Source organism: Cygnus olor, chromosome 5 (genome assembly GCF_009769625.2).
Source record: "Cygnus olor isolate bCygOlo1 chromosome 5, bCygOlo1.pri.v2, whole genome shotgun sequence".
In the NCBI taxonomy this organism is placed as follows: Eukaryota; Metazoa; Chordata; class Aves; order Anseriformes; family Anatidae; genus Cygnus; species Cygnus olor.
The window spans coordinates 63,600,013-63,616,506 of record NC_049173.1 but is presented as its reverse complement, the minus strand read 5'-3'; the positions used below and the strand labels follow the sequence as shown (position 1 = coordinate 63,616,506).

Sequence of the window (16,494 nt, the reverse complement as noted above, 5' to 3'; positions counted from 1 at the left end):
AGTTGGTGAGTGCTACCAACTGCTGTACCCAAGCTGGCCATTTAAACCCCTCGATCTTCATGTTTTTTCTCAGTGGCACTGTTTCTCACATTGTCACAAGAAGTCAGTTGCAAAATGAAAGACGATTTCAAGAGTTTTCTAGCTTTGTACATGTAAACTTCATTGCTGTCACACGGAGTTTGGGGGGAGGAAGCTCAAGGGTCTGTTTGCACAGTTAGTAGTAAGCTAAGTTATTCATTTATAACTTACCACCTGCTATGGAATAATTCACAGGTTATGTACTTAGTGCTAAGCACACCCTTGTATAAGGTAGTTTGGGAAGCGTGTTACCTACCCCAAACACACTAAGAGCATTTGCATGAAGAGTTAATGTGGAGTAATTAGGATGCTGTAAATTCTCCTCTATGTACAGACAAGTTCTCACTTGTTTCTGTTGTATAGAGCAGGATTTGAGAAATGAAAAGTAAAGGTATTTCTCTGCACTGGGAAAGTTAATTCAGGTTTAAAGTACAGTGTAGTGCAGTACCTTGCTAAACTACCCTCTGTGTGGCTGAGTGTACTTCAAGCACAACTCAAGCAGTTTACCTAACGTTTCAGAGGAAGTCTAGGGCAAAGTGAAGACTGAATCCTTCTCTCAAATCTCTCTGTAGTTGCATCAAGATCCTATTCCTTCCATTATATATTTTTAAAAGCTTGTGTAAGCCATATAACTGCTATTAATTTTGCAGTTTGCACTCCGGTGGTGCTCAGAGCGGGAGCCCTGTGTGTCTGGCAGGAAGGAAGGGAGGTGTGCTAACAACACTGGAGACAGCAGCTTGCTCTGTATTATAGCTGTGACCCGTGTTTTGCCTGGCACGATGCCCTCATGAATCAAAAACTTGTAGTAGTTGCAAAGTCTGGATGCTTCTCAGGTGTCCAGCAGACTTTATCAGTCAGCCTCAGGGTGAGGAAGGTTCAGTCATCAATGTCAGTTCAACAGAGAAGTTCTTTTCAGGGTTTACTAAGACTTTTCAGCTTGTTTTTTTTCACTTTGTGTTTCCCCTGCAGCCTGTGCTTTCTGGCAGTCTGTACTGAACAGCTTGAGTTGTATTGCGATGTCTTTAGGAACTGGTGACACTCTGACACTCTGTGGAAATACTGAAGGACAGTCTCTTTTGAAATAAGGTTTCTTGTAATCTATTTTTCTCCATTTCTTTGTTATGCAAAAATATTAATGAAGAAGAATGTTTGTGCCTTAATCTACTCCCATTTCTTAGCAAAATTATAATCTGTTTTTTTTTTTTGTGTGTGTGTTAAAAGAAACAATTCATTATTGTGCAAACGATTTTGATTTCACATTTGGATTATTATAATTTCATTGAGGAATAAGCAACAGGAGCAGGTGAGCTCGTGAGCCTTGAATTGGTGTTTTTATGCAAATATCTTGAGGATGAAGGGAAAGGACAAAGGAAGAATAATACTGAGGAATGTATGTTGGGCACGATTTACAAGTAGCTTGTTTTCATACAGTTGTGTGGTCATTGTTGAAGTGTTTATGTTGTGAAAACCAAAATATATATGCCTCAGATTATTCTGTACTAAAGTTTCTGCAGCAAATGTGATGACCGAGGGCTTTCAACAAAGCAGTGTTCATAAAGTCTATTATAGGGCTTGCTGGAAGGAGTCACCAGCTTATGATCGATACTCAAGTACAGCAGGAGAAAACAAGTCACTTTTCTCTACTAAAGCCTGATTCAGATCTGAGGTATGCACATATTTTGCTCACTGAAGCCATGTGAGAGTAATGTGGATGCTTTGCTTCTAAGACTGAATTTTAGTGTGTGAAATCTGTACAGGGTTTTTGTTTCATCAAATGCATGAGTTTCTGGTGCATTCATATCAGAGAGAAAATACTTTGTTGAATGTTTTTATCCTTTCTTCTCTTTTTGTTTTCTAAAAAATTTAAAAGCAAAAATAGTTTGCACATTTTCAAGGCCAAATTTTATACACTATGGAAACACAATGTTTAGCATACTGTTCACAATGAAAGAGATTTCTGTCTTAAAAGAGAAAGCATGCAGATGTTGTTTACAATAACAGTATCTGTATGTGCATAGAGACATAACAAATACCTTTGGCATTAGCACAGAAACAATTTGCTTGGGATTCATCTTCTACACTCCAATAGAACCATTAAGGCTGGATAAGACCTCCAAGATCATCTGGTTCAACTGTCCCCCAACCACCAATAATACCCGCTAAACCATGTCCCTCAGCACCGCATCCAACCTTTTTCTTAAGCACCCCCAGCAACTTTCCCTTTGTTAGAGTACAACTTAAACTATCCCTGCTTCTTTCTTTCAGAATTTAGTTTTAAATAACATATTTTGAATGCATTTTTGAAGTACGTATTCCAGATAGTCCAGAAGAATGAATGTCTCAAATGAATGGCTGAACGTCAGCCTTAACAAAAGAAAAATAAACACAACTGTTTTTCAGGTGGATCAGTTCTCCAAGCCAGATAGTTTGTGACTCAGACAAGTGTGACAGTGTGAGAATGTGTGGCTAGCGTGGGCATCAGAAAATAAGGCATAAAGTAGCATTTTAGGTCTGAGATCAGTTTTAAGGGTAGTGTGAAGGTCTGAAGACTGGCTGAGGCCATACAAGTTCACAGTGCCACCAGAATTGTTCTGCCTTCTCCTTGACTGAGCCACAAGGCTCTGACATGTGCCCGCCGCTGGCCCTACTTCCCATGTGGCTGTAGAGTTAAGTTTCCTCTGAGCTTATAATAGTACCAAATAATTGTAAGTATTTTAAATCCTTTCTACCCTCATGCCTCAAATCAAGCTAAGTTCAAACCAATCAAAGCATTTTTTTAAAATACAAACAACCTTCAACCTGCAAAGGTAAATGCTAACTTCTGATTCAATAGCAGCCATATAGTTTCTGTTAACGTCTCCTTCTCACTTCCCTGGGGAACAGTTACTTTTAAAGGTACCTTCAGTTTATTCCAGTTTGATTTGTCAATAAATGTGAACCTGTTGTATTCAGTGACAGCTCGTTTAAGTACTGATTTAGCACAAATGAGTTGGTAGAAGTCACAGTGAAATTACTTCTATGCTGGTAGGACAATAGCTATGATTTATCTAAACTGTAGGGAAGTCTTGTATAGCCTTACAAGCTAGGTGGAAAGTGGCTATCAGACACTGCAATAAATGAGGCACAAGTCAATACACCTTTCACTTGTGCAGAAAGGAAGAAAAATTCAGTCCAAAAGCTGGATTCAGTCCAGCTTCTTCAGCTAAGATGTAATTCTAGTGATGTACAAAAGCAGAGCACAAACAAAACCTTTTTCTTCTTAATACTGAAGCAAGCAAGATAAAATAAACACCCTAATTGCCAGAGAGTTCTCGTAATTATACTGAAAAGTTTTTGGAAGACAGCGTGCCCTCCACAGTCTGAGAAAGACGGTCACCCCAGTGTTAGTGAAAATTCCTCCATAAAGGAGAGGCAAACCTGTATGCTACTGGACTCTTTGATTTTCATGTTTTTACGCCATTTTGTATCTGTGATTGCCCCAGCAGTGTTAATGGTATCAGAAAAGCTTAGCACATAACTCTTACATTTGGACACAAGTTCTGGACTGCAAGGTATGCAATGACAACCAAGTCCAGCCCCACTATAGCTTGTATCAGTAAATGTGGGATAGAAGTGTTTGTCACCTAGCTATGAAAGCCTAGCAGAAAGACTGTCAATTTGACTGGGAACACGCTGTCCCTGGATTGTAAGCAGGGAGGCTTTGGATGAGATTGTGGAGTTAATACTAACTAGAATCTGTGCCTTTTGCAGTGTCACAAAGATGAGAAGTTTGACGAACTCTCTTCCTTTGTATCTGTTATCCACAAACATTGTCACTTGTTCTCAGGGACTTGGATGTAGGCAGCTGTACGAATGGCTTGATCTCATTTGTCTTGGAGATTATGCTAGAGCATAATATGGCTCGGACACGCATGTTTGTTGGGAGCATATGGTCTGTTTCTCCAGCCTTTAGGACTAGCCTTGAGGGCAGTTAATTCTCATGTCTTGCTAGAAGCCTGTTGATGTAGTTAGGCTGGCAGTGTGCTGTAAAGAGAAAACTTGGAATGAGATAGGTGAATTAACCCTTAGTGCATCTCTCCATGCCACGCCCTTGCTGAGCTGGTCATTTAGCTCTTTATGTTAGTTTGTACAGTATTGCATGGCTTAACTTACAGTGGCCCAGCTTACAGAACAGGTATACACGATGAAAGCATGTAGGTCTTGTAACAAATGTTCTTTGGAGTCTCTACAGGAGCCCTCTCAAGGCAGAAATCTTTAAAGATTTAATTGGACTTTCCATTTCATCAGAGCTGACGTTGTTCTGGGAGGATATAATTGTTTTACTGGAAGGGAACAGGCAACTTGCCACAAAACTAAGCTGCAACTCTTAAATAAAAGTTTAGCTATACAAAACCTCTTGAAATGTGAGCAAGATTTCCTAAGCAATCAGAAAAGCATATTAGGCATTAGAAGATTTTAAAAATCAATAGAGACATTCTGTTGTAGATACTGTTAAGAGAAAAATAAGTATATCAAATTGGTTATTATTAATGTATTTTTGAGATTTTTATCTTTATCACAGGGTACCTTTTTGAAAACATGAGTTGGTTTTAGTAGTCCATAACACTCATTTCCCTGTAACATTCCACAACATTCATTTCTCTTCATTCACAACATATGTCTCCCTTACTGTCCTCCTCTCAGGTCTGCGCCTGGTGGGCCAGGCCAAACCAGTTATACTTCCGCTTGCTTTCCTCAGCTGTGGAGTTTCAAGAGGAAAGGCACGCTGCTTTAAAAAGCTTCAGAACACATGCAGATCTCAAGAACCCAAACTGTGCCTGGTAGAATTATCTTGCTTGCGGTACAAATTGGTTTAGTCTAGGACAGTTAAATGTAAGGTAATCTTTGTAAAAAGCATGACAACAAGGACTTTACAAACAGTGAACTGTTGCCCACAAACCTTGCTCAAAAATAACAACAGAAGTTCAGAGTGGAGTAGTTCTTGAAGGACATGCACATTTTCTTTGTAGAATTTGTACCCTTATTAAAGATAATGCTAGGGGAAAGAGGGAGCTCGAGAGCCTACTCTCAAAGACTCCCTTCTCAAGTCAGCAGGAGCACTGCATATGTATTCTTCTTTGCCACCTTCCTTACTTCATCTGCTCTACGCTGCAGCCTGGATCATAGCGAATGCCTGGCTCAGAGGGCTGCATCCACATACATGTTGTCTTCTGCTTGGGCAAGTTCAGTGCTCAAACAGAAACAGCTGCATCTGGACTCTTCTTCGTTAAGCTGCCAGATAAACAGTGCTAATGTTCCTGACACTCAGAAAACTGGCTTTGAAGGTCTGCAACATACTCGAAGGAGTTTTTGTTGGAACTGTGTACTTAATGGAAAATTTGCCTTAGAAATGAGTGCAAAAAATGGAGTGCGAGCAGTCCGTTTTAAGTCTAGGTAGGGAATCAGACCAGATGAATAAGAAGAGATATTGAGCAGAGTATTAAGAAAAACACTCGGCAAACAAACAAAAAAGCATGCATGTCTGTTGAACTGAAGAAATTTTATACAAAAAATCCTCTTCTGTTCCCATTGTACTAACAAAATGGAAGATGGAATCATTCAAATTATGAATGTATTTTTTCTAAGACACCTGTTGATCTGAGACATGGATAAGACAACTGAGTAACTGGTCTCAATGTTATCAATGGTACGCAGAAGGAGAGGAGAGGATCAGTTCTTGCAATGCAGGAACTGATGGATAAATTGCATGTAGGAAAGTAGAAGGGTTTCTTGAGACCTCACAGGCTCTCAAATTGTACAAAGAAAACACCCCTGACTGCTGTGAATTTCCATGTGGTTTTGCTCCAAGCCTAGCTCTAGCCCTGAACCACCTGTGGATGGGAGCAAGCTGAGGAACAACTGTGCTGCAGTGGGGCTGCAAGTTGTACCTCCGAAGTATTGGGGTGCTTTAGGAAATGAAGGACAACTTCCAACTGTACAGGAAAAGTTTAGGATTTACACCTCCCTTGCTAACAGACTAGTGGAATTAAGGATTCAGTGATGTCATAAGGTGCACCAGCACAAAGCTTGATGATTTTTAGTGTCCCATCTATGCCTAAGAAGGCTCCAGGCCATGCTTTCAGTTGTACCATTCTGGAAGAGGTAGGGGAGAGATGGTCCACAGGGAATGTTCTGTCATGGGGACTTCCTACGATGGTAAAAATCTGTTTGAAAATATCTGCATTGCAGCAGCTGTTTTCAGCCAGAAGAAATGTTGTCTGCTGAGGAGCAGATCTCATGTTGCCCTCACACTATTTTTTTTTCCCTCTTTATTCCTGCCAAAACTTTTGTGGAAGTTTTAGATGAAATGGATTTAATAGTTGAGCAGGTCCAGATTCTACCATCCTGGCTCATTAAAATACCACTTTGAGAACTGTCCTGGTGAAACTAGTGAGACTGCTCCTGGAGTGATGTACAAATGATGACTAAGTAAGGGTTTCAGAGTCATTCTTTAAATTTCAAATAAATCAGAATACTGCATTTTTTGGCAAGTGCAGTTGGTTGACTGGGCAATGCAGAATCTGTGTGACATGACTATTTTTGGATTTGTTTTTGACAGTATATCTTAATTCTTGAGAGATTTTTTCATTGCTTCATGCCAAATAATATGCAAATATTGTGCTGGAGAATGCTCTTACATAAGCCCATGGGATGTGATTCTCGCCATACAATGATTCATATAAACTTACAGGGCTGTCAAACTCATTCAAAGGCCCTGGCATAACATGACTATAAAATGCATTTTTTTCATTTTTTTGCCTCTGTCTCCCTCTTCATTTTGAGGTGTTTTTGTTGTTGTTCATTCGTTTGTTAAGACCTTAAATTACTGAGTGCTGTTAGCTGTGCTTCTAGGCACTTCAGTAAATTGTTGACTAGTTTCTGCCAAGTTTTCAACTTTTTGTTTCAAGTTATTTGGATATTTAGATTTTCTCTGTGTATACTGGGATGATACCAGCATCACCTATAGCAAAATACTCATGAAAAATAAACATTAAAGAAAAACCGCATATAAAAGTCTTCACTGTATATAGCATAGTCTCAACTGCATGGAAATTATAACTAAATTTGATGTATCTTGTGAAATCTCCTTTTAGGACCAAGTTCCCCTTTTGCTGAAAGCAAAACGATTTGCCTATTTGGCATTCAAGTTAACTTTGAAATGTGGAGTTCACTTTTTTTTTTTTTTTAAATATATTGACCACAATGATTTTATCAAGCTGTTGGGAAGCTGCAATTTGAGAAGTGTAAGGCTTCCATAAAAAACAAACACCTTGATGTACATGCATGCGCATTTATTATTATTTTTTATTGTGAGAGAAGTGGAAGATGACTGACTCTTAATGTGCTTTTATGCTGCTGTTTTGTATCATTTGTGTGTGCCGGGCCAGTGTCCTGTCTTTTTGAAGGTCTATTCAGCTTCTTCTGGTCTTCAACAGAAAAGCAAATCTTGCAAAATGAATGTAACGTCTGCATGCTGTTATTTGCCTTATGTCACACATTTTTTTTTTTTTTTTTACCTTGATTGCTATTAAATGATTTAGATTTAATACAGTAAAAGCATTGAACTGGTGAGTGGAAAACATTAAAAAAAAAAAAAAAAAAAAGCTGTTGGTTCCCTGTGGAATGTACAGTCCTAGAAAGTTTGGCCAGCATCAGAAGCTTTTCTTTCTTTTCCCAGGCAAGTCCTTCTCCAACCAGAACAGGCAGTTCTTTACAGCCCTGTTATCTTGACAGTATAACAGTAACAATAACACTGAGACACTGGGGAAATTTGGAGAGCTTCAGAACATTTAAAAAAAAAAAAAGTTACCTACTGAAAAAAAAAATCAAACCTCCACACAGCTGGGGAAGTTTGATACACACAGGACAATCAGAGGGTAAGAAGACCTGGAATCTGTGGTCAGCATGATTAACTCTGCATTTGGAGCTGCAATCCACAGGAGATTTTCTGACCTAATTTGTGGTAGAATTGTTTGGAATAAAGTGGTTTAGAGAATGTCCTCCTCACTGCAATGGGTCTGTTTGTACAAGGATTTTGTGTGTTGTCAGTACCCAGCTTGCTTTCCAGCATCACATTACAGTTGGCTTCTCAAGCTGTCTGGACTTACTGTGGGTTTGAGTAAACAAGTTTGTAGTACTCCTTATTTTTGCATTAAGTATGCCATTAATGGTTGTAAAAATTGGTAGTTCTGGTCAGAACCTGGGTGGCAGGACTTCAAATTGTGGTACATATTTCAGCCTACAAATGAAGGAACATCTCGAACCACCCACAGAGCATGCCAGGAGAGCCACAGAATCCTTGATAAACAACTCTTGTGGCATCAGGTAGAATAAGTACTCCCTCATTTCTTTCCTGAGGGACTCATGACATAAAAATGTATTTCTCCCTCTTCCTGCAAAATATTTCTCAAGTGATTACAGTGGCAGAGGAAATTGCCAGTATGAGCAGTGCTCTACAGAAGAGAAATGTGGGATGTAGTCAACAGAGAGGCATGGTGGCAGAGGTTACCACTTTCACATCCTGGCCCACATCCATATCATAAAATTCTCCCCTCAGGCTCAGAACATTTCTATTGAGGTAGTGGGGCGTGTGCAATTTATATCACAGTACTGGGCTGTTTCTTAGCTGATTTGCAGCAACATTATAATGGTAAGACCCATCTTTTGGGTTCTTGGTCGTCACTCACTGTCTTTCCTTTCCTATTCATTTGAGGTACCTCAAGAAGGTAGAGTTGCCAATTGCCTTCTCTCTGCACTTGTCTGGGAGAAATTTCTCCCAGAATGTGTCTTTTTTTTTTTTTTTTTCTCCCTCTTCTTCCAAACCCCTTTACTGTTGAGAATCAGTCTGAGGTGTCTGTTTTTATACCTGTTGTGGGAATTCACTTGCAAGGACTTCTCCCTACTGTCTGCCATTTCCATTTAGGCTTTCTTCCATGCATCTGGTATTCTTTTTGTATCCTAGCTATACAGAAGAGTAAACAATATTTATGTGCTTCTGGCAGCATTTTAATTTCTCTTTGGAAGAAAACCATTGGTCAGGAGTTCGTGAAGTCAGGAAGACACTAGTATTGCCTTGTACTGGGAATTCTACAACACATGACTGAATATATAGGGTTTTCATCATGGCTGAAGTTTAATTTACAGCTTTTGGTTTGCTACCAAATCTCGTGCCTTAGTATTATTAGGATAGAGCTAGAAATCAGTAATGATTCTTTATATTACCTGAGGTCTTAAAAGCATCATAAGACAGTTTTACTTGAAGAATCTTGTGGTTAATAGAGGGAATAAGCCAGGAACCATTTGCAGACATTTTCATGTCACAAGCAGATCTGAAAATTATATTCAACCTATTCACTATTGCACTTATTTCACCGTTTGAAAACTATTTCCATAATATACACAAAGCTACACTTTAAAATTGTGAAGTTTCCTCCTGTTTAAAAGCTTTTGTGTGGCTGGAATGCCAGTCATAACTACATTATTTGCAGGTATTGCAGAGTGCACTTGGTGGGTTTTCAATGTATGGTGATGGATGGAAGAACCACACCAAGCCTGTGATATTTTGTGAATATCAAGCTATGTTCATCAGACATGCCAGAATTTGAAGCATGCACCTAATGTCTGTAAGCTATCTCCTGCTATAGCATTGGGCTCTGATAAGCTTGAATGGGATGTGGATGTGAAACAACAGCAGCAGAGTGGTAGGGTTTAGTTTCTCAGGACCATAACTAGACCTGATTGCATTTTATAGAATGAAAAGCAGACAGGAGTTCTGCTTTTACAGAGTGTAGTACTTACAGCAGTCTTGAACAATTAATTGTCATTTGGGCTTGTCAAAGCTTAATTGACTTTTCTTCTCACAGATATCCAGATTTCTAGAAAGCAGAAATGACCATGACTGCCAACAAGAATGCCAATGTCAACAGCAGAGCTGGAGGGAGTAAAGTGCCTCAGGACACTCTGGATAGGTAAGTGAACTGCAGGCTTTGTAGACTCTGAGAAAGGTTTGTTTGGAACAAACTTTGTTAAAAGATAAGCAAACTCTATTCTGACAGCTTTGTTGGGCTGGGAGAAGTTTTTGGTAGGAAGTGGAGGAATTGAGGTATAAGAGATCCATTTCTGGCATATTTCTGTTGAGCTGCTGCTGCTCACTGGTGATGAAAACGATTGCAAGGAAGGACCTGTGTTAAAGGCATCATGCAGGCCTCAGGAGGCTTGGGCTAAATTTCTGGGCTGTATGACTACATGCTTTTCTCCATTGCCAGTCACCAGTTTGTATTTTGTATCAGTTTCTGTCACATTTGCTCTACTTCATCTGCATTGACAGACAGTGTGGGAAGAGGTTGCCTCCCATTGCAGGTCTGGCAGCGAGCGTGAAAGGGCTGAATGTAAAGTATAGGGATCATTTTTTTTTCTTTGCTTATTTGTGCTCCTCTCTGCAGCATTAAGTCATTTACAGAGGAAGTAGATCAACTGTATCATTCACACCTAGGGGAAAGCAAGTGGCCCATCCCGTTATCATATGGCATTTTCCCCAAACTCAGTACTGTAGCCAAGGACACTTTAAGTCCCCAAACCTGGCAATCCTGAGGGTATCAGACTGTTTAAGACTAGACCAGAAAAGACAGTGGGTTTGCAGAAGGCTGTGATGTGATTGCACACAGTGACACAGACACCTGTAAAATACAGATACCTTTCACTCATGAATTAGTAATATGAAATGGTAAAGAGTGTAAAGTCCCTTTTTTTTAATTGCTCCCTTGTCCTTTATTTTACAATGATGAAAGACAGTGTTTTGAGGACAAGAAGTTTCCTTTGGGCAACTCTGCTTTGCAATATTGCTCTGAGATGCAAACAAACAACTCATCTGTAGTCAACAAGTTCATATATCCTTGTCAGAAGGAGTCTTGTTCTTGGCCACAGCCTTTACAAAACAATGCTGACTGGTTCAGCTTGTGGCCTTCACAGAGGACAAGCCCACCAGCTCCTCTTGGTCTGGGACTGACAGTTGCAAAACTCTTACTTTTATCTGCAGTCCCACTAGGACAGCCTTGGTATGCTTTGACTAGGAAAGTTTAAACAGCCATCTGATTAAAGAACCTGTGTGAATTAACCATTTGAACACAGGAGTAAAGTGCTAGAGTGAGTATGCCACCTTAGCAAAGTGAGCAGAAAGCAGAACACACTATTCAGCGTCTTTCTTCAAAAGCACAAAATGTTGATGTGTACCTTTGTCCCTGCTGTAGCACTTTATGCAGCTCTCCAGGGGATTCCTGCACAGGTATAACATCCTATTCTGTTTTGAAACTGTTCTGCATTGCCTTATCTAATAACATGTCAATATCTTCATTTTTCTTCTCTTTTGTCTCAAAACAAGACTTTAACCCCACTATAAACAACATACAGGAGGAATGTGCAAATAACTTGCACCAATTTTATGGAGTCTCTGTACTGCAGCAATACCCTTATGCTAGGTATTGGACATAATGCCTGCCTCATTTCTGTTTGCCTAAGGAAGTTCAAAACTCTGTAAGGCTTTAAGTAGGCTTCAGTAAAACGGGATTGCATCCAGAAATGAATGTGGTAGAAGGGAAAAGCAATACAGGTCTCATTTATCTGTTGGACACTTTGGGATGGAAGTGAGAGTTGTACCAGTGTAAATGAAATGCTCCAATCACCTTGTCTAGGCACAGCTGCAGCAGTTCCAGCCCTATTTCAGTGAGGGTGGCACACCTGGCAAGCTGTACCAAGGTTAAACCCAGCTGCCAGGAGTACTGTATGTGCATTGGAGGGATGTACTAGGAGAGCTTTGAAGTTTCAAATAAATTAGTAAAGACTGTGATTCAGGTGAGTAGATCACATAGCTACAGATTGATTTACTCACTTGAAAATGAAATGTCGGAGGCAAAAATTCCCCATCTTGGCAGGTGTCAGGTAGAATAACCAGCATAGATGGAGAAGTTTGGCGAGAGAGATCAAAGAGAGTTGGCTTTGATCTTAGCAGGGAGCTGCAGGTCAACTTGAAAGTGATGTCAAATCCTGGCTTGGTTTGGCATACTCACCGTTGTATTCTTAACTTTTCCAACCACAAACAATAAATATATATATACGTGTGTGTGTATATATATAAAAATTAAATTTAGAGATTTTCAGGATGGAAGCAATGGAATGGATTTTCTTTAACAGCTTATTTTTTTGTTTTGTTTTTATTAAAGGAAAGTCTCTTTTTCATGGCACATCCCTGTTTTGTGTTTAAACACTCTGGCTTTGTTCGCAGTTCTGGTCATCTTTACATATTGCATGCACATATGGCTGCCTTTATGTTGTTTTCTGTGACTAATCACCCATTTCTCTTTCAGCTCTCTCTTACACCTTCCCTCTTGTCTGCACATAGTATTGAATTAAAATAGTTTCAGGCAATTTTCCTGAGCTGGATGAAATGGCATCATCCTGATTACCAAGGGACAGGTTGACTACAAAGTAGAGGTGAATTAATAATCACCTTAATTAATAATTTGCCTTAGGCAGAAACCTTGCCCTGGTGCAGTCTCTGCTGGTGACCTCCTTTGTGGCGTTGTCACACACCGTTTCGGGGTCTAAACCTTTCATTAGGTTGATTTGCCTTTGCCTTTACTCCAGGTACTGTTCTTCTTTCACTTTTAAATTATGCAGCTGACTAAAGAAATAGATGACCTGCATCCATCCGAATGTCTCTTGGTAGTCGTATTATGCAACAGTAGCTGTGGTAAAGCTCAGCAGAAATGGACTTGGTATCCTTGTACAGTTCCCAGTTTGTTAGTTTGTGCATTTGGGATCTCTTAGTTCAAAACTGTAGAAAACATAGAATAACAAGGGGGTGGGGAAAAGAAGGGGTGGCTAGAGGAATTTCTAGAGGCATACACGTATGTGGATATTAAAAGCAGATCCCTAATGATATCTGGCATTCTCATGTCATTAATCATCCTTCCAGCTGTGCAGACAGGTCAGTGCTGGGAACTTGGATCTGGACTTGAGTAAACCTTGGACCTGCTCTTCTATTTTTATCTTTTCCATTCTTAATAGCTTAGAAAGTACAGTAGGATACTAAGTTATTAGATAATAGCTGTCAAATAAACTGTCTTTCCTTACCATCACCATCTGTTTTGATTAGAATTTATCAGAAAAAAGATTTTATAAGTACAAGCATGGACCTGAAGCTGAGGAAAATCTTTGAGTTTCATGACAAGTGAGGAGATGAATAGGTTGTCATGCACCGGTTCTCCATCCATTATTTTGCCTTATATGATCTTCTTCACCTGTCTTTGTGAAACCTATAAGAGGATATTTGAGTCAGCCGTGGGGATTCTTCATTTTAGTCAGACTGTAAATCAGTGGAGTAAGTGCTGGTATAATAAAAGGTAAAGGCTTGCAGGATTTATTGCAAACACGTTCAAAGATCCACTTAAACTGCACAGTCATTGTCTCCCTTTAGTACAGGATTTGACTAGAGATTTGGAAAACTGCAAATGTTCTTTCTGTATAATCTGTGGAGGTAGAATTTCAGTAATGGCTGATACTGGCATAACACAGGTGTATTTGTCTCCTGGTGGCTAAGGCGTCTTTTTAGTGTTATTTTCTTGTCAGTCCTAGTTTTGGTGCAGTTTGTTGCTGCAAGATGCAAGGTGTGTTACAGTGATATAGTGTTGCCATCTTGTTGAAGTTGTGGAATGTCTTCACTGGGAGGCAAGAGTAGATTGATTGGTGACCTTCAGCCTGGAGAGGAGGGGAAGAAGTGGTAATAGAGGTCTTTGAAATTATGGGTGGAACAGAGATGGTTAATAGGGAAAAAAAAAAACTTTTCCAATTTAAAAACTAATAGGCATTAAATAAACCAGAAGGAGTCAGGTTGAAAAGAAGGTACTTCCGTGCAGCATGTCTTTCAACAATGAAACTGACTGCTGCAGGAAGTTGTGGTTACACGAATTCATGGAAGAAAAAACTACCAAAGGCTTTTATCCACAGCAGCAAAATCTGTGAGGCAACAAGTCTTTAGCATTAGGCTGGCTGAGTAGCACTGTGGCTCATCTTATCCTTACTTCCTTCTCTAGGCACCTGATAACGGTCTTGGGCAGTAACAGAGCCAGGACTAGGGGTGCTCTTTGGCCCAACACAGTGGGAACATTCTAATGTCATCTGGAAGAGAAGCCCTTTATATGAAGCAAATACTAGAGCATTTGTGAAACAATTGTTAAACTTACCGAATGAGACTGGAACCCTAGCTCTCAGTGAACTCCAAAGACACAGCTTTAATCCTTCCTTGTGAGTCACTGATGTGAAAGGCAAGGAGCAGAAGGTTAGGAAAGCACCTTATGTGTAGCTGAAAGTGACTTAGCAATTCTGGCAAGAAGCAGCTCTGTGAAATCTTATTACCTCTTCAATGGGAGACAAAGGAGCTCATAGTGTGCAACAGGTGTGTGACTGTTTTGCGCCAGTTGTCTTCTTTGTTTGACTGCACCATACCTAAGAGGATGGCTGCAACTCTGAAGAAACCTTAAGAGAACACAAGTCAAAGAAAAGGCATAACGGTGTTTGTATCTCCCTACAATGGCTTGCTTTTCTTAACAAATAATTCAATATTTATTTGGAGTCGACTTTGTGATTTATGCAGAATTTTATTTTGAATTCATAAATTAATTCATAAAGTGTTTGTCCTAATCTTGTGGTTGCTCCAGTGCAAAGTTAAATGTAGAAATGGCACCACCAGCTCTATTGACTTAAAAATCACACCAGTACTATATGGTATTAAAACAGGCCTACACTTAGTTTATGAGGTCATGCTCTGCTCAGCAAAATATAGGTTTCAAACTTGTAGTCTGTTTAGTCTAACAGGAAAAAAGAAAAGATTTCTGAACAAAACTAACTGGAAATAGAAAGACTGTGTTCCTGCTAGATGGTGTTCCCCCGATACAAGCTGGGTCTGAATGAGAAACAGAATAAATATTAAGATGCATTTTTACTTAGGAAAGGGTTTTTTTTGAATAAATTATTGTGGTGATTTTAGTAGTGTGTATATAAACAGACTGCCATAATCAGCTTGAACAAACATCTTTTTAGTTTAATGTCACTGGACTTGATTTGGGAATATAGCCAAAGCAGAAGCCAGTCTTTGTTCCAGTTGTGTGAAAGGACTATGTGGCTATTAGTCTGGGACAACTACGTCACTATAATCGGGTTAGTTTCAGCACAAGTTGGATTGGTGATGTGGGCAAATTTGTGATGTCTCTCCACCCAATCTGCACAGGAGCAGTATGATTCTCACTGAATTGGAAAATCCTCTCCAGCCGGGCAGTTGTGATTTAATGACCTGATAAAGTGTAGGTGCTGATGTCCGTGGGCCAAATTTCAGATGCAAGGCATCTGAAATTTGTACTAGCACACGATTACATCTGCAAATTGCTGTGAGCACAAAGTTGCAAGTTCTTAGTCTCAAAACATTCATAGAAGTTCCCATTTCTAAATACTTTTTGTTGGATCTTTGAATCTAATTACTCTCGTGTGAGTAAAACTGAAATCTGGCCTGATGCTGATCCACAAAACTTTATTTTCAGTTCATTCTGTCTGCTTTAGTTTCCTGATATCTTTGAAGCGGTGACTTCTGTGCACAATAGCAATCAGATTTCCAGTAGGGTATCTTTGATCTCTGAGTTGCATCTCTCTTTTTGCCTGGAAAGAGGAGGAAATAACTGAGCTGGATACCCACAAACCTCTAAGTATAGGCTTTGGTTTTTATCTCCCAGCAGTGTGTGAGGCCATTTCAGCTGTCACCAACGATTTGTCAGCTCCATTAGTCTAATGCGCACTGAGATTTGCTTGTACTGGCTTTGTGGCTCAGACCTTCTTCAGAATTTAATTTAATGGGACAGAATTTTAATTGGTGGGAGCTGGCTTATCTCCAGTGAAGGCGATGGAGATACACCACGTAATCCAAATGACTATACAGACTTATACCTCTCCAGAGGTAGCTACACAGTGTTTCTGCTTAATTGTTTCTAGTTCTTTAAATTAACGCACAAAATGATGCCTTGTATTTCCCAACCAAGTGATCCCATGGGGTAAAGTTATGCCCAAGTTTGTCATGAATCCAAGATTATTTGCTGCTCTTATAGGTAAAATCACTGTCTGAAATGCAGGGGGAAGGCTCCTCAGGCTGATGCCGCCACCCGGTGCTGGCTCAGCCAGAGATCAGGTCTGGCCCTGCTTCCCCAGGGCCTCAGCTTTGCTGTAGCTATCAGCAGCTCTGTAACGGGGGCAGATGCTCGCCGTCTGGAACAGCACATACCTGATGCTTGCTTCTTGCTTTGGGCTGTCACAGGTGATTCAGTCCTAGTCAAGCCAAAT

The 16,494-nt window shown here is 39.9% G+C and overlaps 1 protein-coding gene across 8 annotated transcripts in view; it reads left to right on the top strand.

The window, feature by feature from the left end:
• Positions 1–16,494, top strand: part of DENND2B (DENN domain containing 2B) — a 166,964-nt gene that overhangs the window by 70,679 nt on the left and 79,791 nt on the right. For all 8 annotated transcript variants that reach the window (XM_040559046.1, XM_040559050.1, XM_040559052.1 and 5 more), the window contains one exon: positions 9,981–10,085. In XM_040559046.1, the coding sequence (XP_040414980.1) occupies positions 10,006–10,085 (80 nt within the window). In that variant the 5' untranslated portion in view covers positions 9,981–10,005. The remainder of the gene's footprint in view (positions 1–9,980; positions 10,086–16,494) is intronic.